Source organism: Podarcis bocagei (assembly GCF_964188305.1).
Source record: "Podarcis bocagei genome assembly, chromosome: 6".
In the NCBI taxonomy this organism is placed as follows: domain Eukaryota; kingdom Metazoa; phylum Chordata; class Lepidosauria; order Squamata; family Lacertidae; genus Podarcis; species Podarcis bocagei.
The window spans coordinates 42,300,771-42,317,984 of NC_138130.1; the positions used below are offsets into that span (position 1 = coordinate 42,300,771).

The 17,214-nt window shown below is 48.2% G+C and overlaps 1 protein-coding gene across 2 annotated transcripts in view; it reads right to left on the bottom strand.

The window, feature by feature from the left end:
• The window catches only part of SH3KBP1 (SH3 domain containing kinase binding protein 1), a 155,255-nt gene extending 142,859 nt beyond the window's left edge, over positions 1-12,396 (bottom strand). Inside the window, exon 1 of one of the 2 annotated variants that reach the window (XM_081199444.1) lies at positions 11,738-12,396. In XM_081199444.1, the coding sequence (XP_081055570.1) occupies positions 11,738-11,741 (4 nt within the window). In that variant the 5' untranslated portion in view covers positions 11,742-12,396. The remainder of the gene's footprint in view (positions 1-11,737) is intronic. The other variant, XM_081199446.1, reaches the window with a different exon arrangement.
• Positions 12,397-17,214: the final 4,818 nt, after the last annotated feature.

A 17,214-nucleotide genomic window follows, 5' to 3' on the forward strand; every position in this document is an offset into this window, starting at 1 on the left:
CAGAGATCTCTGGAGCCTCTTTGTTTCTAGGATTTTACTGCCTGTGCCTAAGCGATTGCTAGCAAATATAAGCAATCACTCAAAGTAAGGAAAATCATAGGACCTGACAAGGAAGTGTGGAGAGGGAAAACATTATGCCCAGGAGATTTCAGAAATGCAAATGACAGAACCAAAAGCCAAGTTGAAAAATCTCTCTTTTACACAGTTATAGAATCAACGTTAACACGCAATAAACCACAGAAGAGACAAATAGCTTTCTACCTACACCTTGAAGTACATGGCTTGCCTCATTTGTTTAAGCCATTTTGAGGAAACTGACCTGTAAGCAGCAGTGATTTTGGAAAACTCTGTATTATCACATCTCAACTAGCTGAAACTAAACACAGCCTGTTCAGAAAGGACATTTTGAGATTGGCATGTGACATCACAATGCCCCTTGTGTGTTTAGTTTCAGAGCTAGGTGGGGCATTCTGGAAACAGGTGTACTTTGATTAGATTTCAAGCATGTGAGTTTTCCCAGGAGCAGTCACAAGCTTAGAGGAGATGTTCACAATACCTTTCCATAGCATGCCTGCTCCCTGCTTATAACATACCATGGCAGGAAGAATTAATGGGTTTATCCCTGGGAAACAGACGAGTAGAAAAGCTGGCACAGTGCAGGTGGTGGCCAGGCAAGGTGGACTTTCAGAACTTTTCAACTCTGTGAAGAAGGTAGACACACACTAAAAACAGAAATGGATGAATGAATGGGAGGAAAGTAGTTTGGCTGCTCTGCCACTCAACCTTCACTCATAAAGTGAATCATGAAAAGTTTAACTTCACCTATATTTCAACATGTAAATTAGGTTGTGTGAATGGATCAAAGACTAGAAAAGGAGCAGCTCTGCAAACATCAGTCCTGTGGATGGTCAGAAATTACAGATTTCATTAATACAACCAATGTGCAGGGGTGTTGTGGCTCAGTTTCAGGAAGAGACCAAACTGGGATTCCCAAATAATTATTGCTGGCTTCATGTGTTTATTTTGCTTGGAAATTGACTCAGTCATACAACACTATTATGCAGCACCCTCAAACAGCTTTTCAGTCCCAACATTTCATGGCTTTCACCAAAAAAAGCTTCATTCTTTGGAAACACATAACTTTGCTTACAAAGCAACTTCTATGCCTAGCTAGCTTACAAGCAATCCTAAAGAACATACAGAATACTGGTATTAAAGTCGACAAAATGGCCCAGAAAATGGGAAAAAATGAATCATTTTAATCTTAAACACATGTAATAGTTTTGGGTATTAGGCCACAAAGGCAAATGGAAATTATCACTGGTATTTTATGGCACTCTAGTGCAATATACTCCCAGCACTATTTCTGACATTCTGACCCACAGAGAGACACACTTGCAGCAGGAAAAGGGGGTCTTAAGCTACTCAAAATAATGTGGGTGCTCAAGAGAACCTAGCATGGAAACCAGTGATATGTCACAACTAAAAGCAAGAGACTGCCGAGATTTGCATTCAGTTGGTATTTTCAGGCTCTATGGAAGACCTTTGCTGAATTGTCAGGAGGGATATCGAGAGACCCTGGGTTGTTGCTCGTATTGTTTGGGTCATCCCTAGATAATACAGCTTGATTCTCATGGTTGTAATATCTGGATCTATTTTCAAAGCAGTGACATTATGTAGTTTATATCAACTCCCCCACTGGGGTACTCTGCGAACTGGATTGTGAATATGTAGGGGCTTGTCTGACTTGCATCAGTTACTTCAAACACAACTATCATTTGGTTCCTTCCTACCCTGCAATTTTAAGAAAACCATGTTGGTATTAAAGCAAACTCTTTTAAAAAAAATCTTTGTAAGGTTTTTAACCACAAGATGGTAGTTTAATATATCTCAGAGCCTTGAGGGTAAATTATTTTCTCCACTGAGTGACTCCCTAATGGACAAAAATCAGCACTGTCGAGTTATCCAAGTGTTAAATGCTCCTATCCAGTAGCAAAGCAATAACAGCACACCAGACTGCACACTAGATGCAAACCAGAGATGAGGGTTTATGCAACAGTGGGAAATTGGTTCTGTAATGTAAATTTAGTTTTAGAAGGGAAAAAAATTATGTAATATATACACACAAACCGACATGCTATGTGCATGATTAAAAATTGGGTTTCTCAGTATGTTACAGGTTTCTCAAATTTGAACATAGATCAATGGTGTCCAATACCCAATATACCTGTGAGGGTTTGATTAGCTGCTTGTGCGTGAAAACGTGCTCCCTCAGAGTTTGTGTGCCCCCACAAACCTCTGTGTGTGACGGAGCTCCTCAGACATGTCTGCTCTAGTCACTAGTAGAGTCCGACAGTGGCTGCCTGCGGAAGCGTTTCCAGCAAAGAAGTTCCTTAACGGAAACGCGTCTCCTGGACTCACGGCGTGACAGTTTCCTGCGAGGTATGGGTCTCCCTATGTGAGACTCAGATACCTCCCCACTATTTTCGCTGGAAGCGTCCCTGAGCCCTCCCTCCTGCTCACATTCCCTCAGAGAATCACTCCTCCCCCTGCTGGTCCCTGCTTCAGCAGTTGAGTCTCTTTCATCCTGCCTGAGTCCCTCCACCACCTGATGCTCTGATGGCAGTTCCCTGACATCCACTTCCCCTCCAGGGCCCCCCTCACCCCCTCCCAATTCCTCCCCCCTGGGAGGTGAAGGGCTAAAACCCCGAAACGAATCTTCCTCATCTTCTGACGTCTCGAACAATTCTCTCCATCGATCGTCGTCCTGGCCAGCTGAATCCTCCTCCTCTTCAGAATCTGGGAACCCCTCCAACTCCTCTTCCTCGTCGGTGGTGGCAAAGTATTCCCTTCGGAACCTCGCTACAGGCTGAGGTTTACGTGGGAACCTCTGATGAAAAGTCTCTATTAAAACCTCGTCATTGACATCCTCTGCCCTAACCCAGGTGTTTTCCGACTCCGGTTCCCCTTCCCACATTACCAAATACTCTACTTGATCTCCCTTCCACCTGGAATCGAGGATCTCTGCTACATGGTAGCTGTGTTCCTTCTCCTCCATTGCTGGTCCCCTAGTGACCCTCCCCTCACTGTCTCCTCTATACGGTGACAGCAACGACCTGTGAAAAACTGGGTGCAGCTTCATGTGGTTCGGTAACCGGAGCCTGAAAGCCACTGGATTGACCTGCTGTATGACTTCAAATGGACCCAGCCTTTTGGGTCTTAATTTCTTACAACCTCCTTTGAATGGCAACCCTTGGGTAGACAGCCACACCTGGTCCCCCACCCTGATGCTTTCACCTTCCCTTCTGTTTTTGTCTGCTTGCCTCTTATATTCCTCCTTAGCCCTGTTTAAGTTGAGTTGGAGCTGGCGATGGATCGCTTCCATTTCTTCCACGAACTGTTCTGCAGCTGGAACGCTCCAGTTCTCCCCCTCCCCCCCTGGGAAGGCTCTGGGATGGCACCCGTGATTGGCCAAAAAGGGGCTCATCCCCGTGGACACGTTCTCTGCATTGTTGTAGGCAAATTCTGCCAACGCCAGCTTCTCCACCCAATCATTCTCCCTGTCATTAACATAACACCTCAAATATTGTTGGAGAACCCCATTTGCTCTTTCCGCCTGCCCGTTGGTTTCAGGATGACGGGCCGTCGAGAAATTAACCTCTACATGCAGTAAGCTCATGAGCTTCCTCCAGAACCTGGAAGTAAATTGTTTCCCTCGGTCTGAAACCACCCTCAAGGGGGCGCCATGCAACCTAAACACATTCTCTACAAACAATTTGGCGGTTTCTTCTGCTGTAACCGCATGTGAGCAGGCTATGAAGTGGGCCATTTTAGTTAACAGGTCTACTACAACCATGATGGCTGTTTTCCCTCTAGACCTTGGCAGATCAGTCATGAAATCTATTGCCACTGCTTCCCACGGTCTCTCAGGTGTGGGCAGTGGTTCTAATAAACCAGCCGGCGCCTGCCTCTCCCCCTTGGCTCTTTGGCATTGTTCACACCCTCTCACATACTCCCGCACATCTTCCCTGACCTTGGGCCACCAAAATTCCCTGGTAACCAGCCACATGGTTTTGTGTTGCCCAAAGTGCCCTGCTGTGGGGCTATCGTGCAGCTGCTTGAGTACTTTCTCCCTCAATTCCCCTTCAGGTATATATAACGCTCCCTTATAATACAATGCCCCATTTCTCTCCTCAAAACCACCGGGTTTGTCTTCCTCCCCTCTGAGATCCCTGAGTTTCCCCTGGGCGTATGCATCCTGCACCGTACCCTCTACCAATTCCCTTTGCCCCACCAAAGTCGCCCCACACACCCAGCGGTCCTCTGGAATGATATGGGTTTCTTCGGGTGCTCCCTCCCCCTCCAAATATTCAGGTTTGCGTGAGAGAGCGTCCGCCCTAACATTCTCTGGGCCTGGCACATAACAAATCTCAAAGTTAAATTTGGAGAACTCTTGGGCCCATCTCAACTGCCTTTGGTTGAGCACTCGCGCCGTTCTCCAGTACTCTAGATTTTTATGGTCCGTGCACACTTGCACTTTATGTTGTGCACCAACCAGCAGATGCCTCCATCTCCGGAACGCCTCATGAATAGCAAGCAGTTCTCGGTCGTACACCGTGTAGTTCCTCTCGGATTTGTTCAGCTTCCGCGAGAAGAAGGCACACGGACGCCACTCCGACTCCTCCTTCCCCGGCTGCAGAAGAAGCACCGCCCCTATGGCTCTGTCAGATGCGTCTGTTTCCACCCTTAGCTTCTTTCGTAAATCCACATGCAGAAGTTGTTCTTCAGAGGCGAAGGCCCTTTTCAGTTCCTCAAACGCTCGCTCCGCCTCCGCCGTCCATACAAACTTCTTCTTACTGCTGAGACAGTCAGTGATGGGCGCCGTCAGATGGGCGAAGTTGCGGATGAACTTACGATAAAAGTTTCCAAACCCTAGGAACCTCTGCACATCCTTCTTGGTTTTGGGTGTTTTCCATTCCAGCACTGCCTGTACCTTGCCGGGATCCATGGCCAATCCCTTGTCTGACAGGCGGTACCCCAGGAATTCCACCTCCTTGGTATGGAACCGACACTTCTCCAGTTTGACCCACAGCCTGTTGGCTTGCAGTCTGCTCAACACTTCTCTGACGTCTCTCACATGTTGCTCCTCATTCTCAGAATACACCAACACATCATCTAGAAAGGCAACGCAATTCTTGTAGAGCAAAGGGCCCAGCACGTGGTTCATAAAAGATTGAAAACACGCGGAGCCTGCTTGTAATCCAAATGGCATAACGAGGTATTCAAACGCCCCCAAAGGGGTAAACATGGTGGTTTTCCATTCATCCCCTTTCCTTATGCGTATCAGGTTGTACGCCCCCCTTAGATCCAGCTTTGTGAAAATCTTTCCCTTCCTCACCATGTTCAAAATATCATCAATTCTGGGCATAGGGAACGCCACCGGTTCAGTCACTGCATTCAGCCGCCTAAAATCACATACAAGTCTCGGCTTGTCCGCATTTTTTTTGTCCACAAAGAACACTGGGCTCCCCCCTGCTGCTTTGGACTCTCTGATGAAGCCTCTCTTCAGGTTCTTGTCAATGAACCCTCGCAACTCCTGCATTTCCCTGTCTGACATGGCATACACCTTGCCCACGGGAAGCTGTGCTCCAGGGAGTAAATTGATCTGACAATCAAAGGGTCTATGAGGTGGTAGTTGGTCAGCTTCCTTCTCACTGAACACGTCGCTGAGATCTGCATACTGTGGTGGTACCTTCACCTTCCCCATTACTTCAGTCCCTGCTAGGGTGGCTTGGACCCCTACTGAACCCTTCTCCCCTTTGCAGTGTTCTAGGCAATGTGCTGAACCAAAGGACACCACTCTTTGATGCCAGCCAACCAGCGGATCATGTAGAGCTAGCCAGCTCATTCCCAAAATAATGGGAGCGCCTCCCAGGGTGGCCACATTAAACGCTATCAGTTCTGTGTGCCTTGCCACCCTCATTATCATTGGGACAGTCTGCAAGCGGACTCCTCCTCCCAACAACTCCCTGCCATCAATCGTGGTCACCTGCAGGGGGTTGCTTAAAGGGATGGTCTGTATCTGGTGTTCAGCAGCAAACTCCTTGCTCATAAAATTGCAGGAGCTGCCTGAGTCCAATAGCGCCTTTATTTTTAGGGGGTGCCCATTCTGCAGCTCTAGCGACACTTCAATCACTAGAGCAGGTCGAGGAGCTTCTGGCACGGGCACTTTCACTGCTCTTTGGCCTGGCTGCAGTGCCCCAATTGTGGCAACCAGGCGTTGGCTTTTACCTGCTCCTCTCCCCCTTCTTCTCCCCCCTCAACAGCTCCCACCATCCCTTGCCATTCCTTCCTCTGGGGGCAGACTCTGGCAAAGTGGCCTGGCTGTTGGCAGAGATAGCATTTCCGGGGGCCCTTTCCCTCCTTCTTAGCTCCCTCGCTGGTTTTTGAAAATGCGCGCGCGCGCGCTGTTCCGATTTCCATCGGCTCTGCCGGCGGGAAAGCTGGCTCAGGAATGTCTGGAATGCGGAACTCCTTCCAACGTTCCCCTCTCCCTTCCCGCCTCTCCAAGGCTCTTGCCTCCTGCCGCGCTCCTATGGTCAGCGCAGATTTGGTCAGCTGATCCATAGACTCCGCCCTGGGGCTCCGTGCCAGCTCGTCTTTCACCCCCGAAGAAAGACCTTCTTCAAATAGCATTTGAACGGGTGCCGCCGATAAATCCCAACTCAGTCTGTGAATCAGCATGGTAAACTCAGTCCAATATTCACGGACAGATCGACTCCCCTGCTTACAAGCCATTAGCTGTCTGCGCACCACCCCTTCCTCAATATCGCTGGAAAACATGATATCCATTGCACGAAAGAACTTCATTGTGTCCTTTAGTATGTCATTGTGCGTTGCCATTAGGGGTCGAACCCAGTCTCTAGCCCCTTTCTCAAGATGCCCAATTACAAAAGCAACTCGCGATTCCTCATCAGGGAACTCATCGAACTGCACATTAAGGGCATATTGCATCTCTGTCCTAAAAGCATGGTAGTCCTTGGGGTCCCCCCCAAATTTCTGCACCAATCCTGGTACCTTTCTGGGGAATTGAGTGGCTCTCCCCTTCTTGTCTGCATCCTGAGCCCTTCTCTCCTCCAGCCTCGCCGTCTGCAGGGCCAGTTGAACCTCCAACGCTCGGTATCTATCTTCCAAGCTTGGACCAGCTCCAGCCCCTGCTCCTCCGGTTCCGGTTGGTTCGCTCATGATGCCTTCTCTTGCACAGGCAGCGTACAAAGACTGTCGGACTGCTGTGAGGGTTTGATTAGCTGCTTGTGCGTGAAAACGTGCTCCCTCAGAGTTTGTGTGCCCCCACAAACCTCTGTGTGTGACGGAGCTCCTCAGACATGTCTGCTCTAGTCACTAGTAGAGTCCGACAGTGGCTGCCTGCGGAAGCGTTTCCAGCAAAGAAGTTCCTTAACGGAAACGCGTCTCCTGGACTCACGGCGTGACAGTTTCCTGCGAGGTATGGGTCTCCCTATGTGAGACTCAGATACCTCCCCACTATTTTCGCTGGAAGCGTCCCTGAGCCCTCCCTCCTGCTCACATTCCCTCAGAGAATCACTCCTCCCCCTGCTGGTCCCTGCTTCAGCAGTTGAGTCTCTTTCATCCTGCCTGAGTCCCTCCACCACCTGATGCTCTGATGGCAGTTCCCTGACAATACCTATGTGTTAAGAAACAACATAAACGTTTGAATAATTTGTATTTATTTTCTTTTATGTGTCTCAACTTTGTATTTTCTATTATGCAGTCTGTCAATCTGCTTCATGTTCTGTATTATTTTCAGTTTGCTTCAAGACATGCCTCCCTCATAGGTTCTCCATCAAAATATTTACTAGTCCACATTCTTTGCAACTGGATAAATGGTTATGGTTGTATTTACCATTAACAAAGGAATTCAAATTTTAAGGAACAATTTAAACCTTCTCTTTACTATAATAGATTATATATTCTGTAACTCACAATGACTGTGAATTAATAGGATAAATTCAAATCACTACAATTTGAAAACCTTTCCCTTTAAAACAGGGATGGGAACTTGTTGCCCTCTAAGATGTTCCTGGACTACAATTTCCATCATCCTTGACCACTGACCATGCTGGCTAAGGCTGATGGGAGTTGGAGCCCAGCAACATTTCTTCATCCCTTTCTGTGACGGGGGGAGAGTCTTAAATGACAGGTGTTTAGGTCTGTCACTGATGACCAACAATTTAGCAAGCTAAAAATCAATCCAGTTAAGGCCCATAGCTCAGTGGGAGAGCACATGTTTGGGAAGCAGGTGGTGTTATGTTACTGTGGTAGGGAGCAAAGGTTACTGTGGTAGGGAGGCAAACTGCAGTACTGCCTGCTACAGACAAAGCAAATTGTGTCATGTAATGTGGACACACAGTACATTGCATCCCTCCAAACAGTATGAAGATCATCCATATTAATAGGAGTGGATGAGGGCCTATAAGACAGGATGAAGGACCCTGTTAGCTCACACAAATATTTGGGATAATGGCTTGGATCCTAGTTAGGTATCGCCTGGCAGCAGCATCCCTTGGCCTCCCATCAGCAGAAGGAGGGGGCTGACTTTTACCAACTACTTTGCACCATGTGTCCCCAAATATTCTTCAGAAAGTTTAGACACCCTCCACAGCAGCATGAGAGGCGGCATGGAGTTCTGCAGGAGGAATTTGTGAAAACTGCCTTTTCCTCCTCTTCCTGCAGATCCACTGGATCTTGGTTCCATCTGTGAATAGGACGAGTCTTTTCAGTCGCATAAACCTATTTTGGATCTGCTCCAAATCATTGCATTTCAGGTAATGTTCGCACTTCAAAAAAATGAAAATGTAAAACAAATAGTGACAGGACACATAAGAGGCTGCATATGCAACTTGAAGCACCTTCAGACCCAACTGCCACAAAATATAACTGGTGCAGATACAGTAGCTAAGGCGTTTCTTATTACAGTACAGTGGTACTTTGGTTCTCGAATGTAATCCATTCCAGAAGTCCATTCAACTTCCGAAATGTTTGAAAACCAAGGCACAGCTTCCAATTGGTGCAGGCACCCCAGAAACAATAGCCGACAGCCGCATCAGACGTTTGGCTTAAGAGGCTATAGTAATTAAGCGATATTGTAAAAAATAAATAAATTTATCAATACCCTCCAACAATCACTACAAAAAGACACTATCAATTCCAAAATGTGTACAGAGCAAACCATTAATTTCTCAAGAACCATATTGAGGTAGAAACAAACTCAGGATCAATATCTGAAGCTTATTCTAAAATGTTGCAGGTGACAATCACATCCCTATCCCCAGTAACAGATTTGGCAACACCAGCTCTAAAGAAAATGTTTCTTTTTTGGTTAAGTCTCTGAACATCTATATCAGAATCTACATACAGAAAGAAATGTACAAAAAAAATTGTCTGAGAAACTAAGTTCCCCTAAAATATCAATATACTGAAGCAAAATATTGCAAGAGCCTTCTCAATTTAAACTTGACGGGTAGCAGAATTGAATCAAGATATGGATGAATGAGCAAAATACTTGCACACACCAAGTTGTATATTAAAGTTTAATGTCAGGGTGACCAGCACAATCCTTCTACCCTTGAATACTGGAACATCAGAAGCATTGAACGGTGAATTAAATATAGCATTTGAACTCAGATCAGTGCATCTGAATGCGATACCAACATACTGAATGAACTTCATTATATTACAGCAGTAACTGAAGCTCAGCAGTGAAAAACTGGTGCAAATCATGTGACCCACACAGGAACTACAGTTGCAAATCCCTACTTAAATAGTTGGCCAGCTCAAAAGCTTGCCCAGTCATCAACAAGGAATGACTCCCCCTCACCCAAAAACCCTTCCATATTCATGTACTGACTGTAAAATGCCCAAACTCCTCTCATTTTATTCCTTCCAGCCTGCTGCCTTCTAAACATATATTGCATACAACAAGTGGGGTTTTTTATGTTCTAAAAAAACTATGTGACACGATAGGGTCGCTATTGCAGAACAGCTCAACACCCCACTTTCCAAAAGCGTGAATGCTTGCAACAGAGAGCACATTGTATTTATGACAAACACATGGTGGAAGCGTGAATGTAGCCCCTTCTTCAGGCAGAAACAGGCCGCTTGCCCTTCAGATTGCTAGTGCCTGGCACGGCTGCCTCTTCTGCCTCTCCAGAGCCCCTGACAGCGATATAAATGGATGATTCATTCCCTAACTCTTGCTGACATGCGACACAAGAGATTCCTCGCAAACCTATTGGGCTTTTCTATCTCCATTATGAACTCCCTACTACACTCAACGTTTTAATTTTTGTTTGTTGCTGCTCTCTTTCCTGAAAAGCCATGTTCTAACATCAGGCATACCCTTTGGCTTGCCAATTAGAAGTTTTTTTAAAAAACAAAATAAGAGCAAGGGAGTGGAGGGAGGACATTCCAGAGCACTGATGCTCAATGGACCCACCGTATTTGATCCCTCCATCCCTCCGTGGTGGTGCTGCGGCAAGCAACATCTGGTAACCCTAGATTGCCCTTTCCTTGATGGATGGCTGCCAGGATCAATGAGGCTCGCCAGCCGCAGCCTCTTCCAAAAGCCGGCCACACCTCCAGGTCTGAGAGCTGCCCCTAGAGTCCGGCGTAGAGAGCTGCACACAGGTAAGCCAGCGGGGCTACACAGCAGAGCCTCGGGTGAGGCGTCTCCAAGGGAAGGGAGGAGAGATGCTGTGCAAAGCTGCCAACCAGGCATTTCGGGCGGTGCGGGGAGGGGCAAGGGGGCTGGAGAAAGGGAGAGACTCTCTTCCCCTCCCTAGAAAAAATGTCAAAGACACAGCACGCCCCTCCGATTTCCTGTCAGGCAGCGAGGGCTGATTTTTGCATCGGCCTTCTCTCTCTCTCTCTCTCTCTCTCTCTCTCTCTCTCTCTCTCACACACACACACACACACACACACACTCACACACAAAATACAGAGGCAGAAGAAGTGGAAACAGGCTCTCCTCCCACTCCTCTTTATCTTATCTCCACTTCATCCGTCTCGGGCCCTCAGGCGCCCTTCTCCAGTCTCTCACATTACAACTGGCCACGCAGGGTCGTGCACAGGGCGGCACCACAGGAGAGCGAAGGGTGTGTGTGTGTTCTTTAACAAACACACACATTTTGCCCTCGCGTGGCAAGGTGCCGTCGTGCGGTTTTTGTTTTGGTTCGGGTTTTTGTTTTATTTTTGGCCTTCTTTCATTCACACGGTTCCCGTTACATCTCCCCACATGCGCGACGCGAACAGAGTCAACACCGAGGAAGGGGCAAGCGAAGAGTTAAAGGTCTAGGAAGAGAATAAGGCAGGATGCTCCCCTGCACCGAAACGCGCGCACACCCAGAAAAGAAACATTGGAGGGGGGGGGACGCCCTCGCGGTTCGCCGATCTAGCTGACGATGCGTGGTTGCTATATTGCTGTTATTCAAAATATAATGCAATGCAATGCAATGAGAGGCTTTCCCTGCAGACTTGGTTCAGAGGGCAGCGCCTGGCTGCCTCGGCCTGCTAGCGACGTCGAGGGGCTCGTGCAAGGTTGGTCTCTACAATGAGCCACGCAGCAAGTCTCCTTTGGCCAAGAGAGAGAGAAGGAGGCGGGAGGGGAGGGATAGGCGCAGGCACGAGCACTCCCAGCCCAGCCGGTGTCGTCCACACTCACCCATTGATGTCGCGTTGGGGCTCCGCCAGACAGGCTGAAAGTTTTGAGGTGGCTGCAGGTCTGGCAGGGAGAGGAGACGAGCCAGGCGGCGGTGCAGATGACGGGAAGCTGCCCTCCTCTCCTCCGCCCGTTGTAGCTGCTGCTTCTTCTTCGTGGCTTCCTCTCGGCTAGTCAGTGCCCGCTGCAAGAAGAACAGAGGCGCTGCATCTTATTTCCTGCTCCGAAAAGCTTCCCCCGCAAGCGAGAAAAAAAAAATAAAAAGGCTTTTCCTGGCGTCAAAAAAGAGGAAGGGGTGGGGCGGCGAAGAAGAGAACCACGAAGCGAAACACCTGACACGCCACCTGCAAATCTGAGGGATGCGCGGAGAGGAGCGGGCGAAGGCAGCCGAATTCTACCTGGGGCTGCGAGAGAGAGAGAGAGCCGAGTGTGCGCGTGTGGATGTGGTTGCGCGCGCCCGCGCGCGCCAGGGCGGGAACGAGAGCGGAGGGGGAGGCGGTGGCGGTTCTCGGGAAGGGAATGGGGAGGCTGAGGGGTGGTGGTGGCGGCGGCGGCGACGTCGCCCTTTCCCAGGACAACCGAGGCGGCAGCGGCAGGCGCTACTGCAAAACGGGCTCGCTTCGCTTAGCGGGCTGGCGCCGGTTTCACCACAACGTCGAGATAACCGCTAGCGAGAAGGGAAAGTGTCGCGAGAACGCGCCGCGGCGCACCGCCTTCGGACGAGCAGCGGCGGCAGCTGCCGGGAGAAAACCGGACACGCGTCGCCCGCTGAGGGGGGGGGGGCAAGCAGGGCCACAGGGCGAGCTTCGTGGGGCCTAATCTCCCTGCCAACAATCATACAGGGATAGTAGTAGTAATCGTCGTCGTAGGAAAGAGGGAGGCGCTTGTTGTGGAGCCCCCTGTATGCAATGCGTGGCGACCCACGCGCCCGGCAGAAACCTCCCTTGCGGAGCGCGGCGCTTTGCTCGCCTGCAGGGTGGAAATGGGGTTGGGGAGGCGCCCTTGGAGCAGGCTGTCCGGCGCGGGGAGAAGCCCAGTGCAGTGCCGAAGTCCCGGGAGGGGGACTGCCTCGTTCACGGAGACGCGGGTGCTTTTCAGGCGCCGGCCACTTCTCCCACAACACTGGCCGCATGTCCCGCCACACCCACAAAAAACCGCCTCGCGCGGTGTAAGCGGCGCCCTTGCAGGCGCCTGGGGGCGGGATCCTGCCAAGCGGGGCAGAATTGGGTTTCCTGGCAAAAGGACTCGGTTCCAAAGCCAAAGCAGCGCGCGCACAGCCACACGGCACGCCGGAGCAGATGAGTGCCAGCGGGGGAAGCAAGGGGGACTGCGGAGTCCTTTTTTAAAATGCCCGTGCCTACAGTGCGACAATTATTCTTAGGCCATGTGCATGGCAGGAACGGGTCTGTGACATCCTGTTTTCAAGGCCGCCATGAGGAGGAGACAAGAAAAGCAGATTTAAATAGAGGAGGGGCAACATTCTTAAGATTTATTCAAAATTTAAATGGCAAGAAGAGCAGAGTATTTTAAAGGACCATAGCTCAGTTGTAGAACACATGTTCTGCGTGCAGAAGGTTCAGCCCTTGACAATAATATGTGACGGCATCTTGAATGAATAGAATCTTGTAAGAACCAACCTTTCACTTTGTCAGTTAGACAAGGTTGAGTTCAGTTGATGGGTGTTGTACATAGATGTGTGTTTACTTATTAATAAAATACCTCCTGATCTGAATTATGACTTTAATCTGGATCTAGATGCACTTCTCAACTCCTGGAAAAGGACCAGGCAGTGGGTGATATGAAAGACCTCTGCCGGAGTCCCCAAAATGCTATGGCATGTAGGAGTAAACAGGACTCTGATTCGTAGACCTGGATTAAACACCGTTTGCTTAAATGAGTCATACCTGCTTGAAAACGTAGGAGAACAGATTAGAGCTGCTGGTTCCTTCATGCAAATATTGCACTATAGTTGAGTGTATCTAGAAAATTTTATCTCCATGAAGCCCAATAAATTCGCCTGGAGTTCATGCTCATTTGTGGATATAGCATGCACAACTACAACACTTGTGTATTTTCCATGTGTGCATGCAGAACACACAGTGATTACATTATATTGTATTGATTTTTAAAGTAATCTAATATAGAGAGTACAATTCACTTCCATATACAGTGGGGTCTGACTGTTTGATGAGGTAGCTGGTTTCTTTTGCCCCTTTCCAAACCCGAAAGCAGACAAAACCAACCACACACATTTAAAATGCCTCAGTGGCTCCAGGGAGGAAGGGAAATTACCTTGCTTCCCTTCTGCCCTGAGTCAGATGCAGTGGTCAGTTTGGACAAATGGGGCACTCCCCCACCAACCTCAGACTGCTTTCAGCTGGCCCTCACCTCCCTGCCTTCTTACTTACAGCCAGCCCAAGGGGTGACACTATCTGTCAGCCTCTCACTTAGTTTCTGTTTTATCCCTGTAAAATTCCGCAGTGAGGAGCATGGAGACAGAACCAGAATGAGTTGGCTCTGCCTGCCAATGGATCTGGCTCCATCTGCCATTGGCCTCCCTGCCTCCCACCCTGCCAGTCCCTGTGGGCACAAGCTCATTTGCAGTGGTGCAAGGGCTAGGCTCTCCAACTGCAGAATCCCAGCTTTTCACATGTGGCCAGCTGGGATAGTGTGGTTAAGCCTGGTCCCCATGCCGCTGCAAGCAACGTAAGCAGCAGCAATACCCTTGCCACCTCATAATGGGGCAGGGGGTGTTCCTAGCCAGGGCTACGCTATATCTGGGCCATGCCTCAATATGGGTCTGGCTACAATTTATAAAATAATCTGAAGGTGCAAGGTGGAAGAGTGAGGAAGAAAAGCAGCAGGTACCTTTGTTCTCATTGTTGCTGCTGTGACAAAGAGTCCTGATTACTGGTTAATAGCAAGGCAAGAAGCTGACAACTTGTGCATCTTTTCTGTTGTTACTGGTGTGTCTATTATAACAGAAAGTGAGGAAGATCCATGATTTGCAAAGACCCTGAAAAGCAGAGGAAATGAATGTGTGGATCACCCTGAGCAATTTTCTTTTAGTGTGAGGTGGCCCTCTAGAGGACACAAAGACACACTGCACAGTGAGAAGGGAGTTGGGGTTGGGTTATGTTAATTACATCAAGGTGCAAGATGTAATTAAGTAATCAAGGTGCAAGATGTCCATGAGGAAATCACACTATGTGTTTCCAAAGCAAAGGACACATTGACCTCTTACACACTTTAAGGAATACTATTGGAGGCAGAGCTTATCCCATCACTATTGCTTCTAAGTTCAAGAAGCAAGTTTTTCCTTATCAAGCACTATTTCCAAATGAAGTTCTTTTCTTTCTCTCATACATAGTTAATCACTTCTATAGGGAAAAAGTGAATCATAGAATCATAGAGTTGAAAGGGATCCCGAGGGTCACCTAGTCCAACGCCCTGCAATGCAGGAATCTCAACTAAAGCATACATGAGGGGTGGCCATCCAACCTCTGCCTAAAACCTTCTGCTTAAAAAGGAGAGTTTACCACCTTCTGAGAGAAACTGTTCCAATGCTGAACAGCTCCTACCGATGTTTAGTAGGAATCTTGTATTTTGTAACTTGAATCCTTTTGTTTGGGTCCTAGGCTCTGAAGCTGGACAAAACAAGCTTGCTCCATCCTCCATGTGACAGTCCTTTAGATAGTTGAAGATGGGTAAACATACCCCATTCCCTCAACTGCTCCTCCTATGGCTTGTTTTCCAGACCCTTGATCATCATGGTCACCCTCCTCTGCACACATTCCAACTTGTAAATATCTTCTTTAAATTGTAGTGCCCAGAATTGAACACAGTACTCCAGGTGGGGGTCTGATTAAGGCAGAATAGAACGGGGCTACTCCCATTCTAAGTGATGACAAATCTAGACAGCATCTTAAACCGCAGAGACATCACCTTGCCAACAAAGGTCTGTATAGTTAAAGCTATGGTTTTCCCAGCAGTGATGTATGGAAGTGAGAGCTGGACCATAAAGAAGGCTGATCGCCGAAGAATTGATGTTGTTGAATTATGGTGCTGGAGAGACTCTTGAAAGTCCCATGGACTGCAAGAAGATCAAACCTATCCATTCTGAAGGAAATCAGCCCTGAGTGCTCACTGGAAGGACAGATCATGAAGCTGAGACTCGAATACTTTGGCCACCTCATGAGAAGACTCCCTGGAAAAGACCGATGTTGGGAAAGCTTGAGGGCACAAGGAAAAGGGGATGATAGAGGACGAGATGGTTGGACAGTGTTCTCGAAGCTACCAGCATGAGTTTGACCAAACTGTGGGAGGCAGTGGAAGACAGAAGTGCCTGGCGTGCTCTGGTCCATGGAGTCATGAAGAGTCGGACACGACAAAATGACTAAACAGAACGGGACTATGACTTCCCTTGATTGGGACTCTTAATTCCATTGCTGCAGACTAGAACAGCATAGCTTTTTTTCCTTTTTTTTTGCTGCTGCATCACACTGTTGACTCATGTTAATCTTGTGGTCTACTACATGTACTACTGTCAAGCCAGGTGTCCCCTATCATATATTTGTGCCACTGGTTCTTCCTGCCTAAGTGTAGAACCTTACATTTGCAGAAGTGTGGTGTAAACAAACTAGAAGCAGCAGCAAGCAAACTGGTACTTAGCTTGCATCTCCCTGTATACATAAAAATATCATGCTGTCATCACACAGCCCCCAGTGGAGGATTTGGAGTGTTGCATCACAATCCTGGATTTGCATGAAGTCAGGATGAGGAAGGGGAGCAAAAGAGTAGACCAGTTATAACAGCCATGGCATGAGAGTGAGGAGGAACGGACCCATACAGGTGAAAAGTGGTGGCTTAAAACAACAGGTGTTTGAGTAAAGAAAGCAGTGGAATACTTGAGGGCTCCACATCTTTGGAAGGAAACTGAAAGGAGGAAAAACTGTGATTGTAAACAATGGCAGAGGCTTCAGTAGTGTGATCACTGAGGGGTGGAAAGTGGTAGTTTTAAAAAAAATTGAGTACAGTGAGAAGGGAGTTGGGAAAGGTTCTGCTGTGCGAATTTCTTGGTGTTTGTTTCTGTGTTATGCCCCTCTCTATCCTTGCTTGTTTTCTATAAAAAGGCAACCCCTCAGAATCCTGCTTCCCCTGCTTTACTCAAATCTCTGTCATTGTTTAAAAGTGCCAGTCCCAAGAGAGGACACCTCAGATACAGAGTTGGGGAACTGAAAGGGGGGTGTAATAGTTCCATGGGTTGGAAAGGAGGTCTTTGGTGTTACTATGGGGTGGGGTGAGATGGCAGTGAGCAGAGGGGCCGAGCCCTCCTAGTTATAAATGACAGATAGGGGTGAGAAGGTCCATATGCTTTCACCATCTCATCTTCTGATATCATGCCAAGAACCAGAACCTAACATAAGAATGGATCTGTTGGATCAGACTACAGTGGTGCCTCGCAAGACGAAATTAATTCG